The sequence below is a fragment of the Chamaea fasciata genome, unplaced genomic scaffold, assembly GCF_029207755.1.
Source record: "Chamaea fasciata isolate MVZ Bird 193981 ecotype frontalis unplaced genomic scaffold, bChaFas1.0.hap1 SCAF_7, whole genome shotgun sequence".
Taxonomy (NCBI): Eukaryota; Metazoa; Chordata; class Aves; order Passeriformes; family Sylviidae; genus Chamaea; species Chamaea fasciata.
The window spans coordinates 21,921,420-21,941,391 of record NW_027094092.1 but is presented as its reverse complement, the minus strand read 5'-3'; the positions used below and the strand labels follow the sequence as shown (position 1 = coordinate 21,941,391).

At 39.2% G+C, this 19,972-nt stretch overlaps 1 protein-coding gene across 1 annotated transcript in view; it reads right to left on the bottom strand.

The window, feature by feature from the left end:
• Positions 1 to 420: 420 nt before the first annotated feature.
• Positions 421 to 19,972, bottom strand: part of HSD17B12 (hydroxysteroid 17-beta dehydrogenase 12) — an 82,968-nt gene continuing 63,416 nt past the window's right edge. The window contains exons 7-11 of the mRNA XM_066187882.1: positions 17,825 to 17,859; positions 12,351 to 12,432; positions 8,974 to 9,039; positions 2,319 to 2,468; positions 421 to 2,169 (exon numbers count right to left, since the gene is read on the bottom strand). Of these exons, the coding sequence (XP_066043979.1) occupies positions 2,065 to 2,169; positions 2,319 to 2,468; positions 8,974 to 9,039; positions 12,351 to 12,432; positions 17,825 to 17,859 (438 nt within the window). The 3' untranslated portion in view covers positions 421 to 2,064. The remainder of the gene's footprint in view (positions 2,170 to 2,318; positions 2,469 to 8,973; positions 9,040 to 12,350; positions 12,433 to 17,824; positions 17,860 to 19,972) is intronic.

Here is a 19,972-nt window from a genome sequence, read left to right as displayed (position 1 = left end):
AGTGTCTGCCACTCCACTTCCCCTTGCGAGGAAGCTGCAGAGCTCAATGAGGTCTCCCGTCAGTCTCCTCCAGGCTGAACAAACCAAGTCACCTCAATTGCTCTTTTGTAAGGCTTCTCCTTCAGGCCCTTCACCATCTTCATAGTCGTCCTCTGGACACCATTCAACAGCTTTGTATCTTTCTTATTTTGTGGCACTCAAAACTGCACACAAAATATTCAAGGTGAGGCCACACCAGTGCAGAGCAGAGCAGGAGAGTCACCACCCTCAACTGGGCAGAGATGCTGTGCCTAAAGCACCCCAGATAGGGGGAGGATGATAGCCAGGAAAACAGATTACTTTTACATGCCAAAAGCAATGCTTATATTACAGTAATTTACACTGTTATTACTCACAATAAAGGACAATCAGACACTTGAACACACTCGCAAATATTTTTATGAGAAAAACCTAATACATTAAAGATTCACGAGTAATTTTCATTTTATTTGTTTTACAAAGTCAAAAACATACAGATTTTTTAGTCCAATGCTTTCACATCAGATTCAGAACAAACCATATCACGTGCTCTTAGAGAACTAATACCATCAACTTCACCATCCCTGTTCCAAAAAATTAAGAAAACTATGGGATAGGATCTGCATCTCAGATTTGATCAGCACCATTGCATCGGTATTCAGGTTTTTTTCAATGTACAGAAATGTTAGCCCCAAATCATGTCTCAGTGCAACACATCATACTTTAAAATCAGAGCTTGAAATTATTCTTTGAAGGACAGAAAAAAAAAACCTCCCCTCTTCAACCACAAGAAGTCACCACAGAAAACAGTGGTAGCTGCTTGCAATTTCATTTGCCTTGCAAGTTTTATACATTTTATGTTTATGAAAAGGAACATTAGAGACCAAAATCTTTAATAATGAGTAGGTAAATACAGACAACAGCAGTGCAGATTTCTCATGTACTTTGACCCCTGTATCCAGGAGTTAGGTAACTTGAGCCTCATCGGAGCATTCCACTTTAGAACAGAACCACGAAACAAATCAGTAATTTTAATGGAATTAAATTAAAACTGTTCTACTCGTCAAGACATTTCCTGATTCTCATTTTTAAAGCCATCTAAATATTTAGGATTCACATTTCAAAGGACCTCAGCAGAAAAACAGACTCATACATAACTTCAGAAAGAATTTAACTGCCATTGCTAACAAGGAGAGTAACTCATTTCAAGCTCTGCATTTAAAGTACCTATAATCTGTTACATAGCAACCAGCATGTAACATGTAACTTGTGACATTTATCTACATTGTGTTATCACCACCTATTACAAAGAGCAGGCACTGAACTTTTAAAAATGTTATTACAAACCATGAAGATTACATATTATTGAAAAGTTAGAATCCATATTCAAGACCCAACATTTTAAATGCTTTCGGCAATGTTACTTTATGTATATATTTATAGATGAGCTATTACACTTCTTTTGGTTTTTGGCGCATTTCCCTCAAGTTCATAACCAAAAAAATCACACTGGACCATGTAAGTAGGGGAGCACTCTTGAGCTGGCTGATAGCACAGAATCCTTGCAAGTATCCAAAACCTGAGATTCAAGAGGTCAATACTCTGCAAATAGTGCTAGGTTGCCCTTTAAAATAATTATGGTCCCTTTCCTCTCCTGCGCACCTGTCTGGGAATATACGAGAACTACTTTTTTCCTGCCCTTCATCCATGAGCACAATAATAGATATGATGGACACTATGCAACCAAGATGTTCCTCAACAGCGTGATGTCTGATCAAGTCCATGAAATTATTTCGTAAAGCACAATGCAATTTTAGTTCAAAGCACTTCCCCCCTCATAATATCTATAAACAAATAAAGCCTATTTTTCAATCAATATTAGAAGTCAACAGTCTTGTTTCATCTGTATCCTCAAAACAAGACTGTTCTCTTGTTAGAAAGCACACCTACGATTGAAGATGTTTAAAACATTAGGTCTACTTGATGTTGCAGCATGGTATGGAACCTGAAGGAGTCCCAAGTTCCCAAGATGAAGTTTCTTCCCACTTACTTCTCCTTCATTTTTTTAAAATAACGAGCCCGTACTTGTTTGTTCGTTTTCATTATTAAGTTAATGGCAGTAGATGTAGGCAGAAGAGAGATGACCCATCCCTAAAAAAAACCAAACAAAAAAACAAACCCAATTAAAAAAAGAGGAGGGGATGAGGTCTCAGCATTTTAAAACCTGTACTAATTACTCTTTTTTCCCATAATAAACACAAAGGACATTTCAGATCCTTACATTTTCCAAGGTGACTTACCATGAGCGCATGAGGTAGGTACCCATTGGTCCGGGACTGCAGGCCCACCGTGCCTAAGGCTGCTCTGACATACGTTTCAGGACTGGGCTTATCGAGAGTTGCCTTGCGGATTTTGGACATTTTCGTTGCCACATAATATGGTAGAACACTCTGCAGACAGGAAAATTCATGTTAAACAGAGAATGCTTTCAAGATGAACTTACAGATCCATCAAGGATCTAAAGTAACTGGAAATCAGATAATCTGTACGCTGAATTCTAGCTTAAGCCGGCCTTATTTTCAGTTCTACGATCCTACTGGGATCCCAATAGAAGATCAAAAAAATTTTAATCAGATAACCCATGGGTCATATTTGGGCATAATTCAGGTGTCTCCTGACAGTCAACATCACCAGCTGGAGCTCTAGAAAAACCACTCTTGAAAGCGTAGGGTTGAAAAGCCATTCTTACAATTTGCCTTGTAAGTACAAAACTTCGTTCCAGTTTTTTAATAGAAAATGCTGTACACTGTTGCTTCTCTGTAGTAAATCCCCAATGTTTGCTAGGGAAGGCGGTGCAGAACCCAAGACAGGAATTTTATAGTCAAAGCTCCTCAGTTTGGCATCTGTATGAAGGCAGGAGGAGGAAGGAGAAAAGAACATCCAGAGACTCAGAACATGGAGCTTGTAACTCCACAGCAGGGCTCAAGAGGATGGAGGAGATTATCAGTGCCAGAGTGAAGGACAGAAGGCAGGATCAAAAAAACAGAGCACAGTTAATGAGCTTTTATAGCAACGTTTGGAAGCAAAACAGAAGAGTGATGCTGGGTCTCAGAACTGTCTGTAGTGGAGAAGCAAGAGGAAGCAGCAAAGGTATTCATTGATGGAGGGATGCTGATAGCACAAAGGCATGTCCATGGTAGGGCAAGTTAGACCTGGAGGATCCAAAATCTCATTTCACCTATCCCAATCTCATGCTGCTGGAGAAGGAAAAGGAAATGCACATATACTTGTACAGTAGGAAGCAATGCTCTTTCTTCATGGTCATGGTTTTGGCAACACTTTCAACTTGTTCTCAATTTTTGCCTCTAAAAGAGTAAGCAAAAAAGCCCTCGTCTACAGCCCTTAAACAGATATTAAACATACCATATCTCAACATGCCTAGAGAGGTTGGAACTTTATCAGCAGTTTGACAAGCACCTCCTAAGACACTGTCAGTGGCTCTAGCAGTGATTCAGTACATCCATGCACTACTGCCCATCTAGCGAGTGCTCCCACTGGCGTACCTTTACAGCAAGTACCTGAGAAGTGAGTGTCCACTTCTGCTACACTAATTTATCTCCAAATGAGAATACCATCTCAAAAACCAGGATACATTTGGGCAAGTTACAGTTTGTAAACCTGCTTCCTCATGTTAGTCTCTTAAAGAATGACCACACGTGCCTGACCTCAGAAACATCTGCTGCTGCTCTCAGCAGCATAGCAGGGAAAGGACCCCTTCAGTTGTCATTGAGTGTCTCCATGCCATAGCTGTGAACTTTTCAACCGAAATTTTACCACCACAAACAGGAAACATTGGGATGTCAGCTCATGCCGTCACCCGAGAACATGAAAACTGTGCCCTTATGTTGATAAATAGGACTTTCAATAATATACTACATGAGTCCACATTCAAATGGGAAGGAAAAACATGGGCACCTAAACTTCAGAAGGGAAAGCAGCTACTATTGCCTTTAAAATCATCAAAAGCTACAAATGCTTGGATAAGAAAACTGCTCATTCTACCACCATAGCAGCATAGGTACCTCATTTCAGGTCCAGAATGTAAACCGCATCTATTTTTAAGATTACATTTCTAAGCTGAATCTCTAGTTTGACGTTTCAAAAAGTTAAAATTGTAAGCTTATGCACCACCAAATTATATCTGCAACATCCCCACCAAGAAAGGTGCAATAGATATGATTTATTCTCCTTCTCTGCTCAGAACAGACTTCAAAAGTGAACTGCATTACCCAGTTACACCACTGGATAGCATGAAGGGGCAAACAATTGTGCATGAGGATACTTCAAAAAGCACACATATGGTAGCACTGCTGGATTCATCCACAGACTTCAAGGCACATAGAAACATGGGATTACACTCCAACATTTTTCTTCTCCCAGATGCACCCCAGAAAACAAAACAACAGGTACGTAATTTCAGATAAATTAGATTTACCATCTTTGTATTAACTGGACCTTATTTTAATAGATATCAAGAGACATGCTGAATCTATTTAGTTTTCTCGCCTTCTTCCTTCCCACAAGGAATTCAGAGATTCATGAACTATATCTAAAACAGGCATAACAATTTTTTTAAAAAATCACTGCTTAAAGCCTTTCAGCATTTTTCATTCAGATATAACCCACACTACGGGGGCAAATAACTCTCCTTAGTCAGGGAAAGCTTAGCCTGCACTACAGTTTCAAAACATGCCTTAAAAGTAGCTTATGTCAATACAATGTGTCTTGCTCACTTAAAACATTTGCTACTTCTTATAAACCTCTGATGCTTCTTAAACTTGGCTCACACTCAAAATTGGGTTCTTGAATATTATTTAGATGTAAGAAGTCAGATCTCAAGTCCTGAATAGTCAAGTCGTAAGTCCTCCAAAGTCAGAACAGCTTTATCAACAACACAGTTTTATCACCTTTTAACCTTACTTTTAAAAAAGTAAAAAGACCTGAATTCTCCAATGTTGACAAGTTAGTTTCCTTCCCTTTCCAATGTGGGGAAAAAGGAGAGTGGGGAACATAAAAGGGAAATGGAAGAGTTACATCAACCTAAGGTGACCTGTATAGAAAGCTAAACAGCAAAGCTAAAAAGCTTTGGACGAAGGAAGGTAATGCCATTAGATATCAGTTCAGTGACAGCACACTTTTGTGAAGAATACCTGGGGATAGAGCTGGGCCTGTTCAGTGTTATGAAAAGGAAGCTGGTGGTGACATCTTACCTAAAATTATTTCAATGGTAGCTATGAAGATAAGAGCCAAACTCTTCTTGGTAATACCTGATGGAATGACAAGAGGGACAACAGTCAATTTTGGCTGTGGACTGTCAGTCTGGATGTTAGGGAGAAAGCCTTTTTACTAGGAGAGCAATATAAAATTCAAACAGACTGTCCACAGAGCTCACAGCACCTCTGCCCTTGAAGATTTCCAAGATTTGGCAGGATAAAGCCACAATTAGCCCTTGACCTAGTGCCAGCAGCAATCCCACTGCGCTAATTGCTAGGCAATCCAACTGCTGGGAGAGCAGGAAGTTAGGGTAGAAAACTTTCTGGTAATCCTTTTAAATGAGCATTTTCATTAATTTGTGGTCTGGTATTTTATGTAGCGAATACAATAAAAGAAAACAGATAGTGCAAGTTTCTACTGCTATGCTTTTGCTATGCATAGCAACAAAGTATAGAGGGACAATGCCAATAACTAACTGAAGTTTAAAAAGAGAGTAAAAGAAAGGGTCAAAGAACCAAGCAGTATTTCTAGACATATTAAAAGAGAAAAAAATTTGATAGGAGTCTGAAGAAATCTTTCAAGGAGAGATCTTTCTGAAAGTCTTGAGAAAAGTCATTGTCATCTTCTTCCTCTTTTGCCTCCTCTCCCATGTAAATACACACAAAGTTTTAACCTATGCTATTACTGTGGTGCTTCTGAAAAATTAAGCAGACCTGTCAGTCAGAAGAGTGTATTTTTAATCCAAAGATGGCTGCACTGCAACAAAAACACTATCAAAACTGAGCTTCCACAGATGGTAATCCACTTGAGCAAGAGACATACTTGAGGCTGATATGAAGAAACTGGTAAAATCCCACCAGCACTTGGTTTCTGCTTTTCACACAGTGGTACTCTGCAGGTACTGCATGGCAAAAGTTAACTGGCTTCAATGACGATTATCTAGCTGGAAGGGCAAGTCTGGAATTAAAAGTGTAATGCTTCTGAAGGTCATAGAGATGTACTTAAAAAAAACTAAGAGGGATGCAATCTTCCTTAGGGGCTGAAGGAGATAGGTCAGCTAGCCCTCACAGGAAGGTATGTGTAATATTCATTAGTGGCTTAAAGTGACTTAGGCTGAACCAAGAGGACAAGGGCATGGACTGCATCAAAATTACCATAACAAAGTTAAGCTGTGACAGCTATTGATAATCAGACCCATATAACTCAATGGCAATTCACTATTCACTACATTTAAGGGATAAAAAGCAGTGCTGTCAGGAATTCAGCATCCTTAGCCAACACCAGTCACAAAAAGACAGTTTACCACTACCTGTGAAGCTTTGTACAGGAAAACATAACTGTAGATACAGAAAGTTAGACTGAATTCTTCATTTGTTTATAATCCTAAAGATGTAAGACACCAAAACCCCTTTTCCAAGCTTTCCTATACCCAAAAGCTAGATATTCCTATACTATGTACATTCATACTGTGCTTAATGCCTTTAGCCTGTACCCATGATTTACTGGGTTATTCACCTTTTCAGTCTCAACAGGTACTCCATAGTCATAAACAAACAGTTCTTGCTCCTCCTTCATTCTCCTCTCAAACTCCTAAGAGTACTATTTAGACAAATCTGGGGAGGAGGAGAAAGCTGCACACAGAAACAACACATCTCAAAGACGTAACACTTCCTTCTCATGCAAGCATCTGTCCCTAAGCACCCTCACACTAAAGTAACTTATGAGCAGCTTTGCCTAGGAAAACACCAGAAAACAGAGGTTAGATGTGGTACCCCAACACAGACCCCAAAAAATTCACACCATCTTTATTGTCAGTGAAGCTGTGTGTCGAAGGAGCCCGTGGCTCAGTTTGTAGACAGACTTCAGCAGGAAGGAAGTCCACCCAGAAGACTTGATATTGATGTAGGAAAGGGCAATACTCTACCAGTTCCTTGAGACTCATTTTGAGACTGTGATCACAGACAGAGAGAGTCACATTGCATGTAGATGAAAATTATTGAAGAACAGCTGTCTGATAGTGGAGCTAAATCTGCTAATAATACAATTTGAAAGACACTGAGGAGGTAGAATTAATCAAGAAGGGGAACTTGCCACGTGGTAAACACTGACCCACTGCAGGAGAGTTTGGAGCTAAAGCCCTGTGAGAAGAGAAAGTAACAAGGAGACATGAAACACTGAAAGTTACTCCAGCTAAATCCACTGAGAGCACACACAACGACTCTGTATGCTGAACCTGTACCTGTTCAGAATGCTACCTTCTTATGCACCCTTCATTGCTGCACACTGGTTTAGCTGTACATCCCAGAGTGCTAGGGCATAGAATCAAGAACCCAGGGGAGAAGTCAAGCTTTCAAAGCAGTACTCCAAGTTGTAATGTTACCAGTGTAAAACTAAAGTCAAGAAGTTTGAATGCTTTCAGGATCCACCCTCCCCTTCCTCTCCACTGCCAAAAGATCCGAAAATATACAGCATCCCTTCAGATACTTAATATTAAGTTTAAATCTAGGTTTACAGGAGGTTCCCAATAAAGGGTTGGTGACTGTATGGGAATAGCTCACCCAAAAACTGTCTTTTTTCTTAATGCAATCCATTCCCAGGAAATGTAACAGGACATTTTCTGATGATAAGTTCTTGTTTTGCTGAATATATTTAAAAGGAAAAAATAATCTAGCACATCAAAAGGGTAACATAGCCTTCATCTAGTAACAACTTCCCTATAGTATTAGCCAGTAATAATAGTTGTGCTCTTCTGTATGATGATAACACATTTAAAGCAGGCAACTTTTTGCCTTACCTTTCATAATGCCTTTGAAGTTCAAATGGCTTTGAGAACCACCACACAGAACACAGGAATGAGAAGCATGGACATAGTTAACCCCTGCTTGTAAGATCCCTAACTGAACTCCAGAAAGAGGTACCGTTGTCTTTACAGTATAGGTAGGACCTTTATTAAACTGATTCTTGCTCTGGAGAGTTTTAATCAGCAATGGAAGGTTCACTTTTTGTGACCAAAGCTGGAAAGTCAGCTTTGGAAGCAAACACTTAAGAGTATGTGAGAAGTGATATTAAAGCAAAATCCTATAAAGCCGTGAGAAACTGGCTTGGTTGGCTTTTGTGCCACACCAAAAATAATTAAAATCAAGGAAGGTAAACCAATGGGGAGGAGGTAAGAAGGGGTATGAAGCAAGACTCCTTAGCAATACAGAAAATTAAATCAGTCAGTTACACATGAAGGATCTTTGATGCTTTTGTTCATTCTTCAACTATGCTTAGATTAGAAGTTGATTCACTGACACTGCAGGGATTCCACTGTTCCAGTTGTTCGAGCTGTTACCCATGGAATGCCTGTAAAAATGCATTCCACAAGTGTATTCCAGTAGATGAAGCTTCATAAAGATGTATTCTACAGCACTGTGCAGTTTTATGGAATACTTTATCCAAAAAGGTTCAATTAGCACCATCAGCTAAAAAAAAAGTCACACAAAACCAAACCATGTCTTTTGTTGCTTCAAGACCCATGGTTTCAGAGCAATTTAAGAAAGCTGCTAATGGGATCAAAGGAAATCTTTATCCTTAATCTGTGTCACACAGTCATGAATAAGGGAATATGCTGATTCCTTTTTGTTGCCAAGACACCAATGTTGCTGTGGTAACCACACTTACATGAAACAAACTACTCACCTGCACAATGATGCCCTTGCTCTTGTATTCTGCATGGAGGCCTTGGGAGAAGTAATCCACAAAAGCCTGGAGAGAGAAGAAGGAAACATGCAGCATGCTACACGTTACAATGGAAACTCTAGTTTAACAGTTCTGTGTAAGAGTATTTGAATTACCATTTGGAGTTCCTGTTTTCAAAGTGAAAACCCTAGGTTTTCAATTAAACTTTGCATACAAGAGCAATACCATTCAAATAGAAACTCTATGCTTATGAAGTATTTTTACATAAGCAAGGCTCAATCTAAACAAATAAACCCGTTTTTAATTTAGAAGAAAAAGGAACTACATTTGTTAAATAAAGCCTAGTTAAAAGAGGAAAAGACGACTTCATTGTTCACTACTTATGTCATCATCTTAGATATTTTTAAGAGTGATTTAATTGGGTTCCTCCTGTGCGTGGCTTTTAGAACATAGTGTTTAAACACTTAGTCCTCTGCCTTTACACTTCTAAAAAACGCCACCCTATGGTGACAGTTCTTCCTAATCCTCAAATCCACCTCCACAGATTCTCTTCCAAACTTCTGGAAGTTTTAGAAATTACAAGACTAAAAGTTCAAAGAAAGAAGTTTAACGGCTTAAAAGTTGGATGTTAGCACCTGCCTTGCAGATGCTCTCAAAGCTGATACAGCCAACTCCTTAACCTTGCCTGCCAGGAAACATTGTCCTAGGAATCAAAATCTACTCAGCAGTTCACGCCAGCACAGATTCCCACTTCCCAAATTCTTCTAAACCATGTTTCCACCTTATCCTGCTGATATAAAATACCAAGTTCTGCTGTGGTTTCTTGTTTCAGTGAAGTGATACAACCAAGTAGGAAGAACAGAGTACCTTCAAGTCAATGAACTAAACCATCCCATCCATGCTTGATGCTAAAATAAATACTAAGTAAATTACTTCAAATATTTCAGAAGCAGTTGCTTCACATCAGATTCAAACCAAGCAGCAAAGCTCTAGTACTGCATGTCCTTTACAGTCTTCCTTTGGTCACCATGCCCCCAGTCGTTTAACACAAGCCCTAACTGGAACCAGTACTTAAAGTTGGCACTGGCCAGTGTTTTTCCTATCAAGGCCATCCCACCGAATTCCATCCCAGCCTATATAAGAAGCAACAGAGACACTCCTTCACTACTGGACTATTTCTATAGACACTCTTCTGAGCACACTTGGAAGACTGAAATAAAACTGGATTTTCCTATGTAGCAGGTAGGTCCTTTTACTCTTCTTCAACTTGCATGTATAAGCTAGCAGAAGGCTCCTTAAACCATAAAAAGCTTATCTGCTGTTCACCTGCTCTTTTTTTCTCCCTCTCCCCCGTGTGTAAGTTCATAACAAAATTCAGTACTCAACATGAACATGACTGAAAGTCTGGCCTAGCAGCAACTATTCAAGTGAATCCTCTGACCATCCTCTTTCAACAGTAAGGTACCTGCATGAACATGCCAAATAGTTTGGCGCAGCTTCTGAACACGGCAGGCAGGTGCACAGAGTATACTGATAATCCATTAAAAATAACTGTATTATGTTAATGAAAGTGCGTTGATCATTCAAATTTCTAAGTATTCCTCCATAACACAAGTTCCTGATGCTCCAGATATGGAGATGAAGTATAAAAGACTGTCTTTTCTACTGGTTGCAAAGAGCTTGCTATAAAGAAAATGTTCATTTTTTATGAGAAGAGAAAGCAACTTCCAGTATAAAAATAAGCTTTGGAGTTTTTCTTCTTGAAAAAGTGGTATCAAGACAAGCTGCGTTTTCTACCTCCACAAGCTCAAGTCCTTCAACAACCTTGAACCTGAAAGTCTTAAGGATGCTAAGTAAACATTTCTCGAATAAGCAGATAAGCCATTTCATGTTAAAAAGTTTCTTCTTGTATATCTAAATACCTAATAACAAATCCAAGCAGTAAAGGCATAGAGGTGAGGTGGGAAATAATATAATCATATTTCACTTCTCATTAACATTAACACAGGTAGGTAAACCTGTCAAAATGCAGCACTATGATTCCTTTAAAAGAGTCTCATTTCAGCGTAAACTAGGGAGTTCTCCACAGGAAGGTTAAAGAGTTGGACCGCATTTGCTCCTGATAATTAGTTGAAGACATTGACTTACACCTGAAGGGTATTATGCTTTAAATCCCCTTTAAATGGATGAGGGGAGGAAAAAAAACCCCCTAGAAACTGCAGATACAGTCTTTCTATAGCTACATCAGGGGAGTCACTTTCATGCTTACTAATCTTGCTGTAGGAGAAGATGGGCAGTACTGAGAACAGGCAGATTATTCAACATGTAGCTTATTTTTTTAAGGGGAGTGGAAGGTTTATTTCAGATTCCCATTGTGAAAAAGACTAACCAAAGCAGCGTAAGGTATACTGTTCCTAAAATCAGAAGCTCAATTGATTCCATAAAGCTGAAAGCAGTGCCACAACAAAAGTGACCATTTGTATTAAAACAAAGAACTGTCCTTCTCAGGAAACAGCTATTTCAAGGGGAAATTTTATCAGCTAAAGCTACTTCAGGCTTCTAAACTTAAATATCTCCTCCATTAGTATGAATAAAATAGTGTGCATCAACTCCCTTCTGGGAATATGAAGATGTTACTGAGAGTCTAGAGGAAATGTGAGTCTGTTCTGACATGAATGACACTACTGAAGGTTTCTTCATCCTGTCAAAGTTCTGCTTAGACTCTGAGAACGCTCAAAATATTCCAGATAATTACCAGGTATACCTGAAAAAGCTGTAGTGCCACACTGCTTTAATACCAGTGTAAATGTCTCTTGCATTCTGTTTTATCACATATACCTCAGTTCCATGCTGGGTATCCACATTCTGTCTTTATGGCGTTCACTGGAGATATTTTAGGGCAACATTTTAGAATCTCCTCAAAGTATCATTGGGGGGAAAAAAAATTAGACCAGCTGCAAAAAGATGAAACTGTCCCAGTGACACAAAGAGAAACCAGAGCAGATGAACTCGAGATGAAATATAGATCATAGATCCATCACAGAATTTAGGGGAAAGAAGTTTTAAAACCAAAATAAGAATGTGTTAAACTTAGTCAATGCCCTTCCTCAACTTTACACTAAGCTTGCTTGGTACACTTCTTTTCCATGTAAAAATGGAATGCATGACGAAATACATAAAATAGTCATTTCCATGTCAATAAACCCTTGCACTCAGTTTTCTCTCAACCTTCCAGCTTCCACTATTGGAAAAACTCGAGACAGAAACTCTGTACTTTTAGTTCATGAAAGCACCACTAGATGGACACCAAAACATTTATTCCTGTAAGTGTTGCCTTATATTTAACACTTGATTTCAGTGTGGAAAGGAACACTTACCTTAGTTGCAGAGTAAAGAGTCAGCAGTGGAGTTGGACACATCCCCGAAGCTGATGCAATATTCAGGATTATCCCCTTTGATCTGAAAAGAAGCAAAGATATATTATCATGAAATAAAGGAAACATCTTTCATGTTTCCAAAAATTACAGCAAGCCTAAAAAAACTCCTTTAGAATGCAACTGAGATTAAGATCCATTTAAAAACCCCAATCAAATCCTGAATTGAAAGTCACTTTATGCACAGTTAGAAGTCTCCAAGCAGCTGGTATAAATCAGGAACAACTCCAAGGTCAATACAGCAAGAGAATCAAAGTTGTATTTAAATACACATATACATACATGCGCAATGAGCTGAACAATGCAAAACCATTGAGTCAAGCTGGCACAAGTACAAGAGGAGTTTCTAAACCTTGGGATAAGATTGCAGAAATGCCAACAGTTTTGTTGTATGATTTACACTTAGATAATTCCTTTCATCTTCTAAATATTACTTCATAACGGATCTTCAAGATAGCAAGCATCTGAATCTACTGCTCAAATATAGAAGTGTTTTAATAAATATGGAAGATATTCAGTGGATGAACAGAGAAAATGAAAGTTGTCTTACAGCTGTATTACAGTAACAGTGAAGGTATTAATCAATAATATTTTGGTAAAGATACCCAAAATTAGCAACCCCCAGCTCTGTCAAGCTGTTCTAAAGCACAAGCAGGTAGGACAGGAAGGCTCCTAACTTCTCAATACAGACTGATTTGAGCCGTATCTATTTCTGAGAGTAGTTCTACCTAGAAAACCAGATATATTTAGTGCTAGGTAGAAAAAACAATTCATTTGAAAAGCTGCATGCAAATTAGGGCAATTACTCTGTTAGAAGGCGCTGCTAGACAGTCCAATATAGCCTATAGAAAGATAAACCCCTACTCCTGCTTACCCTGTTGGAAATTCAAGCTAGTTTATTTGAACATAGCATAAGTATGCCATGCTCAGTGCAGTGAGAACACTCATGCAGGTAGACATCACTCAGCTCAACTCCTGCAGACTCACACAAGTTTCCATTGCATTTGTTCAACCAAGTACACCCTACACCACTGCTGCCACAATCATTTAAGTAACCATCTTAAAAACAAACAGTAATTTAAGTCACCGTTAAAAATTAAAACACTATAAATGCTTTGGAAATCACGACAATAGATTCAAACCAGCATGGCTTGTGCCATGATACAAGTGTGAGTTAAACTGTGACTGATTAGTCACGAGAAATGAGATGGCCAACATGGCAGAAAAGAATAATTTCAGTCATTCAGGATTTCAGGCACCTTGGCCAACGTTCATTGTGTTTTTCAGGACTTCCCTGCAAGGCTTGTTTAGTAAAATAAAGTAGTAAAATGGATCGAAATATGTAGCATGGAAAGCATAAGATCACAAATTAATCAGGAATTTTCCATACAGCAAAAGGTTAGCAGTGGATGTAAGAAGTTTTTCATATCAAGACAGGTGGTGACTGTGATATTTATTCATGAGCTCAAATAGAAATTAGCAGTAAAATGAGTATTTATGCATTTTTTAAGAGAATATCAGATTGGAGAATACTGTAAGGAACTTTTTAAAAAGCTCAGGCTGCTGTGTGAACAGACTACAGAATGGCAGATGAAAAATCAATATTAAGAGTGCATCAATAACCAACAATGCATACTGAAGAAAAAACTGTGAATTAATCACAAACCTTGCAGGACTCTAAATCAACTGTCCTCTCCATGAAAAACCTGACCGAAGAGTTTTCTCTTTTGTGCAGCAGTCACCAAAACCAGCCAAACAACAGGATGCTGGGAATGGCAGGGACAGATCCTCCACCACTAAAACCTTGTATTACAGTCTACAAACCATCTTTATCCCTCCAGATACAGAAGAGAAACATTAAGAAACTGATGACTTAAGAAAGGGGAAGAGAAGAAAAAAAATCCACCCTGATAGATTAATTTAGTTATTTAAGAGACTATTAAGAGCAGCCATGATAAGCGTACACAAACTAACAGACGAAAAAGATCAAGATCTTGATTTATCCTCTCAGAATACAAAAGAAAGATGACATTTATTTAAATGAAAGACTGAAATTTAGATCCGATAAAAGAAAGTGCTCTTCTCATATTCAGACTAGGGAGTACTTGCCACAAAACTTAACTGAGAACAAAAGCTTAACAGGATTCAAAGAAGGGTAAGCATTGATAAGGATAAACACGAGCCTCATGCTTTTAAAACAAACTGAAGCTTTAGAAGAGAAGCTGACATTCAGGCTGCCAGCACAGGTCTTGCAGCGTCTGGCCACGCTGCAACTTTCTAGCAGGAGTCGTGACCATCACCTAGATGGAGTGAATTAATGGTTTGACCCAGTGAAGAAAACCCTCCTGGAAATACCAAACATTAATAGCAGCCCCTTGCAGAAGCTCTGTGTATTGGTCTCTTTGAAGCTGTTAGTGCCACTGGGGGTTTTGTGGTTTGTATTTTTACATTTTAAAGAAAACAGTCCTAGCCTTAAAAGCTCATAACTTAAAATCTCCAGATAAAATGAAATTGAGAAGCATGTGAGTAGGGGGAACACTTTCAATTACTCCAATTACAATTCTGCTTCTTGGAAGAATTGCAGAATAAATGTTTTTAGGGATGGATCTGAAGAATTACTCAAGCATCAGTGTGGCAAAAAGAAATTTTGGCTCCATCTAATTAGACTGTGCCATTAATGGGGAAAAAAACCAAAACAAAACCCAACAAAAAAGTTGGTTAAGATGAAGAGAGCCAGGCCCACGCCCTCACACCTCCCGGTCATTCTACCTTAAGTGGTCCAGCACCAGGGAGGCTATATTTAGCCATCTCCCTGTTGCTGTGGCAACCAGCGCCTGCTCCAGCTGCATGCCAAGTGGAAAGAGCAAGCTTCTTCTGTAATGTAATTATGCACTTGCTACTTTCCTGGCAATAAATACCATAGTTTGGTATTTGTCTAGCAACAGCCAACTGATTTTTGGTGGTGGTGGCTTTTTTTTGTTCCCAAAGACATCAAGCCTTGATTTTCAGTTCCACGAGTTTCCCATCTCAGACAGTAGCCTGCGTATTTATACAGGAACTGCTCATTAAAGTGTAATAGGAAGCTTCAGATAATAAATTGTCACTTTAAGTGTTCAGAGCACAGGAGAGAAGTCACAGCAGAGAATCTAAATGCCATTACCAGATGCAGCCTTCATCTAATGTTGCTGTGTTTATTATAAATAAAAAGTAAAAGGCACACCAAGATGTAGCTTTGTTTTCTCTTATCAGACCTGGATGCAAAGCATGCAAAGTATGCTCTATTTTTGTATTTATCTTGCAATATATTGTCATAAAACCAACATTCAAATACACAAAAGTACACACTAGAGCAAGCTGCAAGATGCTCTAACACACTATGTCACATCTATCTACTCAACATGCTCTCCTCCTTGAACAAGTGAGGAATGACAATGAGATTCTTAGCCTAGCCTTATTCTTAGAGCCTGGAGCCCTTTTTCTAGCCTGTGGTCCCTTGTGAGAAATATATGGCTGACCTAAAGAGCAGCTGAGTCCAGCTCCAATTCATTCATGCCCTTGGATTTGCTGGACATCCATGTCCTTCTGTGGTTACAGACTCCTAGCGGTATTAACGGCTTGTGAGCTATGACTGTGCAGGAGTTGGCAGCTGCAGGCATTGCTTCTGTGCAAACCCAACCAACTCCACAAAAATCAAACAGAAAATGGAAGCTTTTCCAAATATTTTTTCCCTGAGACAGAAACCAAATAAAGCAATCTTTTAAAGTGGTTCCTTATATTCAGGAGAAAGTTCAAGATGCGTACTTAATTTTTTTAACCACTATTAACCTTTTCTTTCCAGGCTTCCTGAACATTTATCCCTGGAATCCCTGAGGTAGTCATGCAGTTAGAGAAGTAAGAGGAAAGACAATCTGTGCTCAAGGGCAGTCAGAACCAGAAGTCAGCAGGATCCTGGTTTGCAGCCTTTCATTGAAATCACCTTATCTGGGTGTATGTGTAACAGAAAAACCTATACAGGATATTCTGTAAGTAGAGTATACATCGTTCTGTCCTGAGACGCTGAAGAGAGAATTCTGCTTAACAGATAGCTACAATATTGCTTTAAACAAAGAAGAAACTGAGGCAAGAAATTGTTAAGAGTTTTTAAGTTCCAAAACCTAATAATGAAACAACATTAAATCCCCTCAAAAGTATACAGGTTTCGGTCATGCTGGCACCTTCACAGGACAGTGGTTTTACAAAAACCAAGTCCCTTTATCTATCAATAATAGGATAAGGACAAGGAGTAGCTTCTGACCTACAAGCCCTGAGTGTGTGTCACCCCTGTACTATAATCCTCACCCTCTTCTCCAGCTTCATTGGGAAATATTACACTCCTGCCCCAGAGCTTAGTCTTGGGTCTTTATTTGTAATTCAAATCTCTTTACATGAAATAAACTTATTCATATCTCCTGATTGGCTATGTAAAAAATCTTAGCTCACCATCAACCCTGATGTGCTAGACACTGACTCCCATACTGACCACTAGCTCTGACAGTTTGCACCCAGGAGAAAGCTTTGTTTTAAAAATGGAACATCTATGCATCTGTGCAACACTTGAATAACTGAATTCTGGTCTGCAATGAAGATTCTCAGACAGTGGGATGACACAAAATAAACTTTTTTTTTCATCATCATTGCTAGGTTTGGAGGCTTGTCCCATACACGGGCTCCTCCTGCCGTACTCGTTTGCATGGTTCTACAGTTTTCCCCAGTATTGTGAACACTCAGCTCAAGCCTGGTCCAGGGCAACCCCCAGCAAAGCAGGGTTGGCACCACAAGAGAGATGGCAAACAGCCAACAGAGCCAACACCAGCTGGAAAACAGCCTGCAGGGACTAAATGGAAATCACGAACCTTTTGGTTTCACTTGGGAGCTAGCTGGGAAGTCAGGACATGTCTTCCCTGTTGACAATGGTGTGTTATTCTAAAGAGTTGGTCTCCAATTCTACTTTTCCAAATGATCACAGCCTTTCCTCAATATACCTCCTACTGTATAATGAGAACATATTCTTTGCATCCATTTTACTTACAATGACTTAGAGAAATAGCCTTAAGAAGGTTATTCCCAGGAACTGTAACCACCCCCTCAGAATAGCAGGTTGTTGAGTTAGTGCTGATGAGTCAGACGGGCTTTTTAATTCTGTTCTAAAAGGAATCACCACAACAGTGGAGAAGGGAGAGGAAAAATAAAAAGGGAATCGAGTGGAAAAGGCTTCCACCGTCTGATGATTCATGCACCATCAGCGTGACTCACCCAGCATTACTCTGCCATTAAAACATGGAGACTAGGCTGATTAGTCACAATAATGAATTTTTCAAGAAAGGATTCTCCCCTATAAATAATGATGACTTTGTCTGGATAGTGTTAGAGTGACTCACCTTTCCAGCATGCCGGGCAGCACCAATCGTGTCATCTGCAAAAGGAAAACATTCGTGATGGCTGAGAATGCAGACACCAGACAGCCAGAGACCGAGGGAAGCCTCCCTTCCTCCCAGAAGCAGCTGCCACCCCCTCCACCCCAAGCACGGCTCAGGGAAGCAGAGACCATACTTTGCGTAGGCAGTTTATTTTTATTCTACCTGGATAACTTGGCTCTGTCAAGTAGTGTGTGCACTGAATCTGGTGAACCCATCCAGCTAGTAGCACAAGAGTAAATAAAACAAATGTCTTCACCACTCTGCAGCATCCATGGCCTCTAAAGAACATTAAAACAGAGTACTACAGTACACGTACCATCTTTCTCTCCCTGCAAAAAACACCTGTCTTCCTCAAGGCTGACTAAATTTACCACCTATGCCAAGATTCAAAATATTATCCAATACATTTCAGGTAGTCTTACTGAACTGCTGAGTTTAAGACAAAAAAAAAATATGGAGTAGCAAGAGCACTGACAGAACTAGTGAACATAGGTTTCCTACGTTATTACCTACAGAAAATACTTAAGACTCCAATTATTTTTTGCTGATTACACAGACATTTTCACACTGAAAAAACTACACCCCCAAGACGAAAGTCGCCTGCCAAACCTCCTCACTGCTCTGGAAACTCCTGCCTTTATGGTGACTCTGAGCAATCCATCTACAAGCTGACTGAAGGATTCTCAGAGCAGTAATCCTAAAACAAGACTCCCAGTTGCAGAGAGAGCACCTCTAACAGGGGAGACAAATTTAGCATTGATCCAAACTTGGGCAAAATTTTAATTAGTGTAAAACAATTAATTTTCCTACTACTAATTACTACCATCCTAAAATACAATTTAAATCCAAAACTTCTGCCTTCCTGAAACAGTATCAAAATTCTGCTTGTGCCAAATTCTGCCCTGCCCCAACTAACCCTATGAATAATTGTCACTGACACCAAGACAGATCACACAAGAAATATAAATTGCTACCCCTTTTGACATCTGAAAGATGTTCCAACAAAGTTTTTGAGAACATGGGAGGTGGGTAATAAAATACTAAAACCAGCACGCACCAAAATGTCATGATATTTCCATTAATTCCAAATTACCTTGATAGCTTAAAATAAAACATTGAATATTTGAATAGTATGGGAAAAAAACCCACACACAAAAGAAATCAGCATATACAGGCACACAAAACACCTGTAAGCTCTTTCATTACAAAAACAAATTTTATTGTAGGAAGCTACTCATTTTATTATCACCACTGCATTAGCCCTTACTTATGACTCAATCTGGGTTTGAGGTTTTATTGTTTGTTTGTTTTGATTTTTAATTATAAAACATACCCTTTTAGGAATAAAGGAGAAAAAAAACACAAAAGCAAACAATCTCAGTTGATTGCAGCTGACACACAAAGAAAATGCTAGAGTAGGGCTGTGTTTTGCATTTTATTGGCATTTCTCCCTTAGAATAGATTCTGCCATCAGCCACACTGCGTGACAGCTTTGATAAGGGACTGTACAGGCAGGAGTTGAACAGGCCTTCCTTTCATGAAGTCAGCTGTTGACACACTTAGCTGTCAGCACTGCCCCAGAAGTCAAACTAAGTATTCAGAGCTGATAAGCATCAACAAGCTAAACCGATCTGATGCAGCATCAAAAAACCCTCTAGTATTAAGTTTAAGCATACATGAGCTTTTTCATACACTAATGCTTCAAAAGAGATGTAGAAACAACTACTTATTTTAATCTTAAAGGATAAAGAATGATTTGGGCTGATTTTAAGGCTAGTTCAAGACTGGAAGAGCTTTTATCTGATCCAAGTTTTATGATCGCTCCCACAGAACCCTTGGCAAAAAGCAGCATACTGTTTCTTGCCTCTCAGGGCAGTGTAATGCTGCATATCATCTCCACAGATTGGCACACGGACATGGACTGGAATTGCCCTCCCTTAGGCAACCCATAAATGATCTGAAAAACCAGTACACAATTTCCCACTGTAGCGTAGAGGAGACCCCACGTTTGAAACTTTGCCATAAATCCACACAAATGCATTCATGGTCTAAATCCAAATTGCAACCCACCAAGCAGCTCTAACAGTTTATCACGAACCTGTTGGCTAC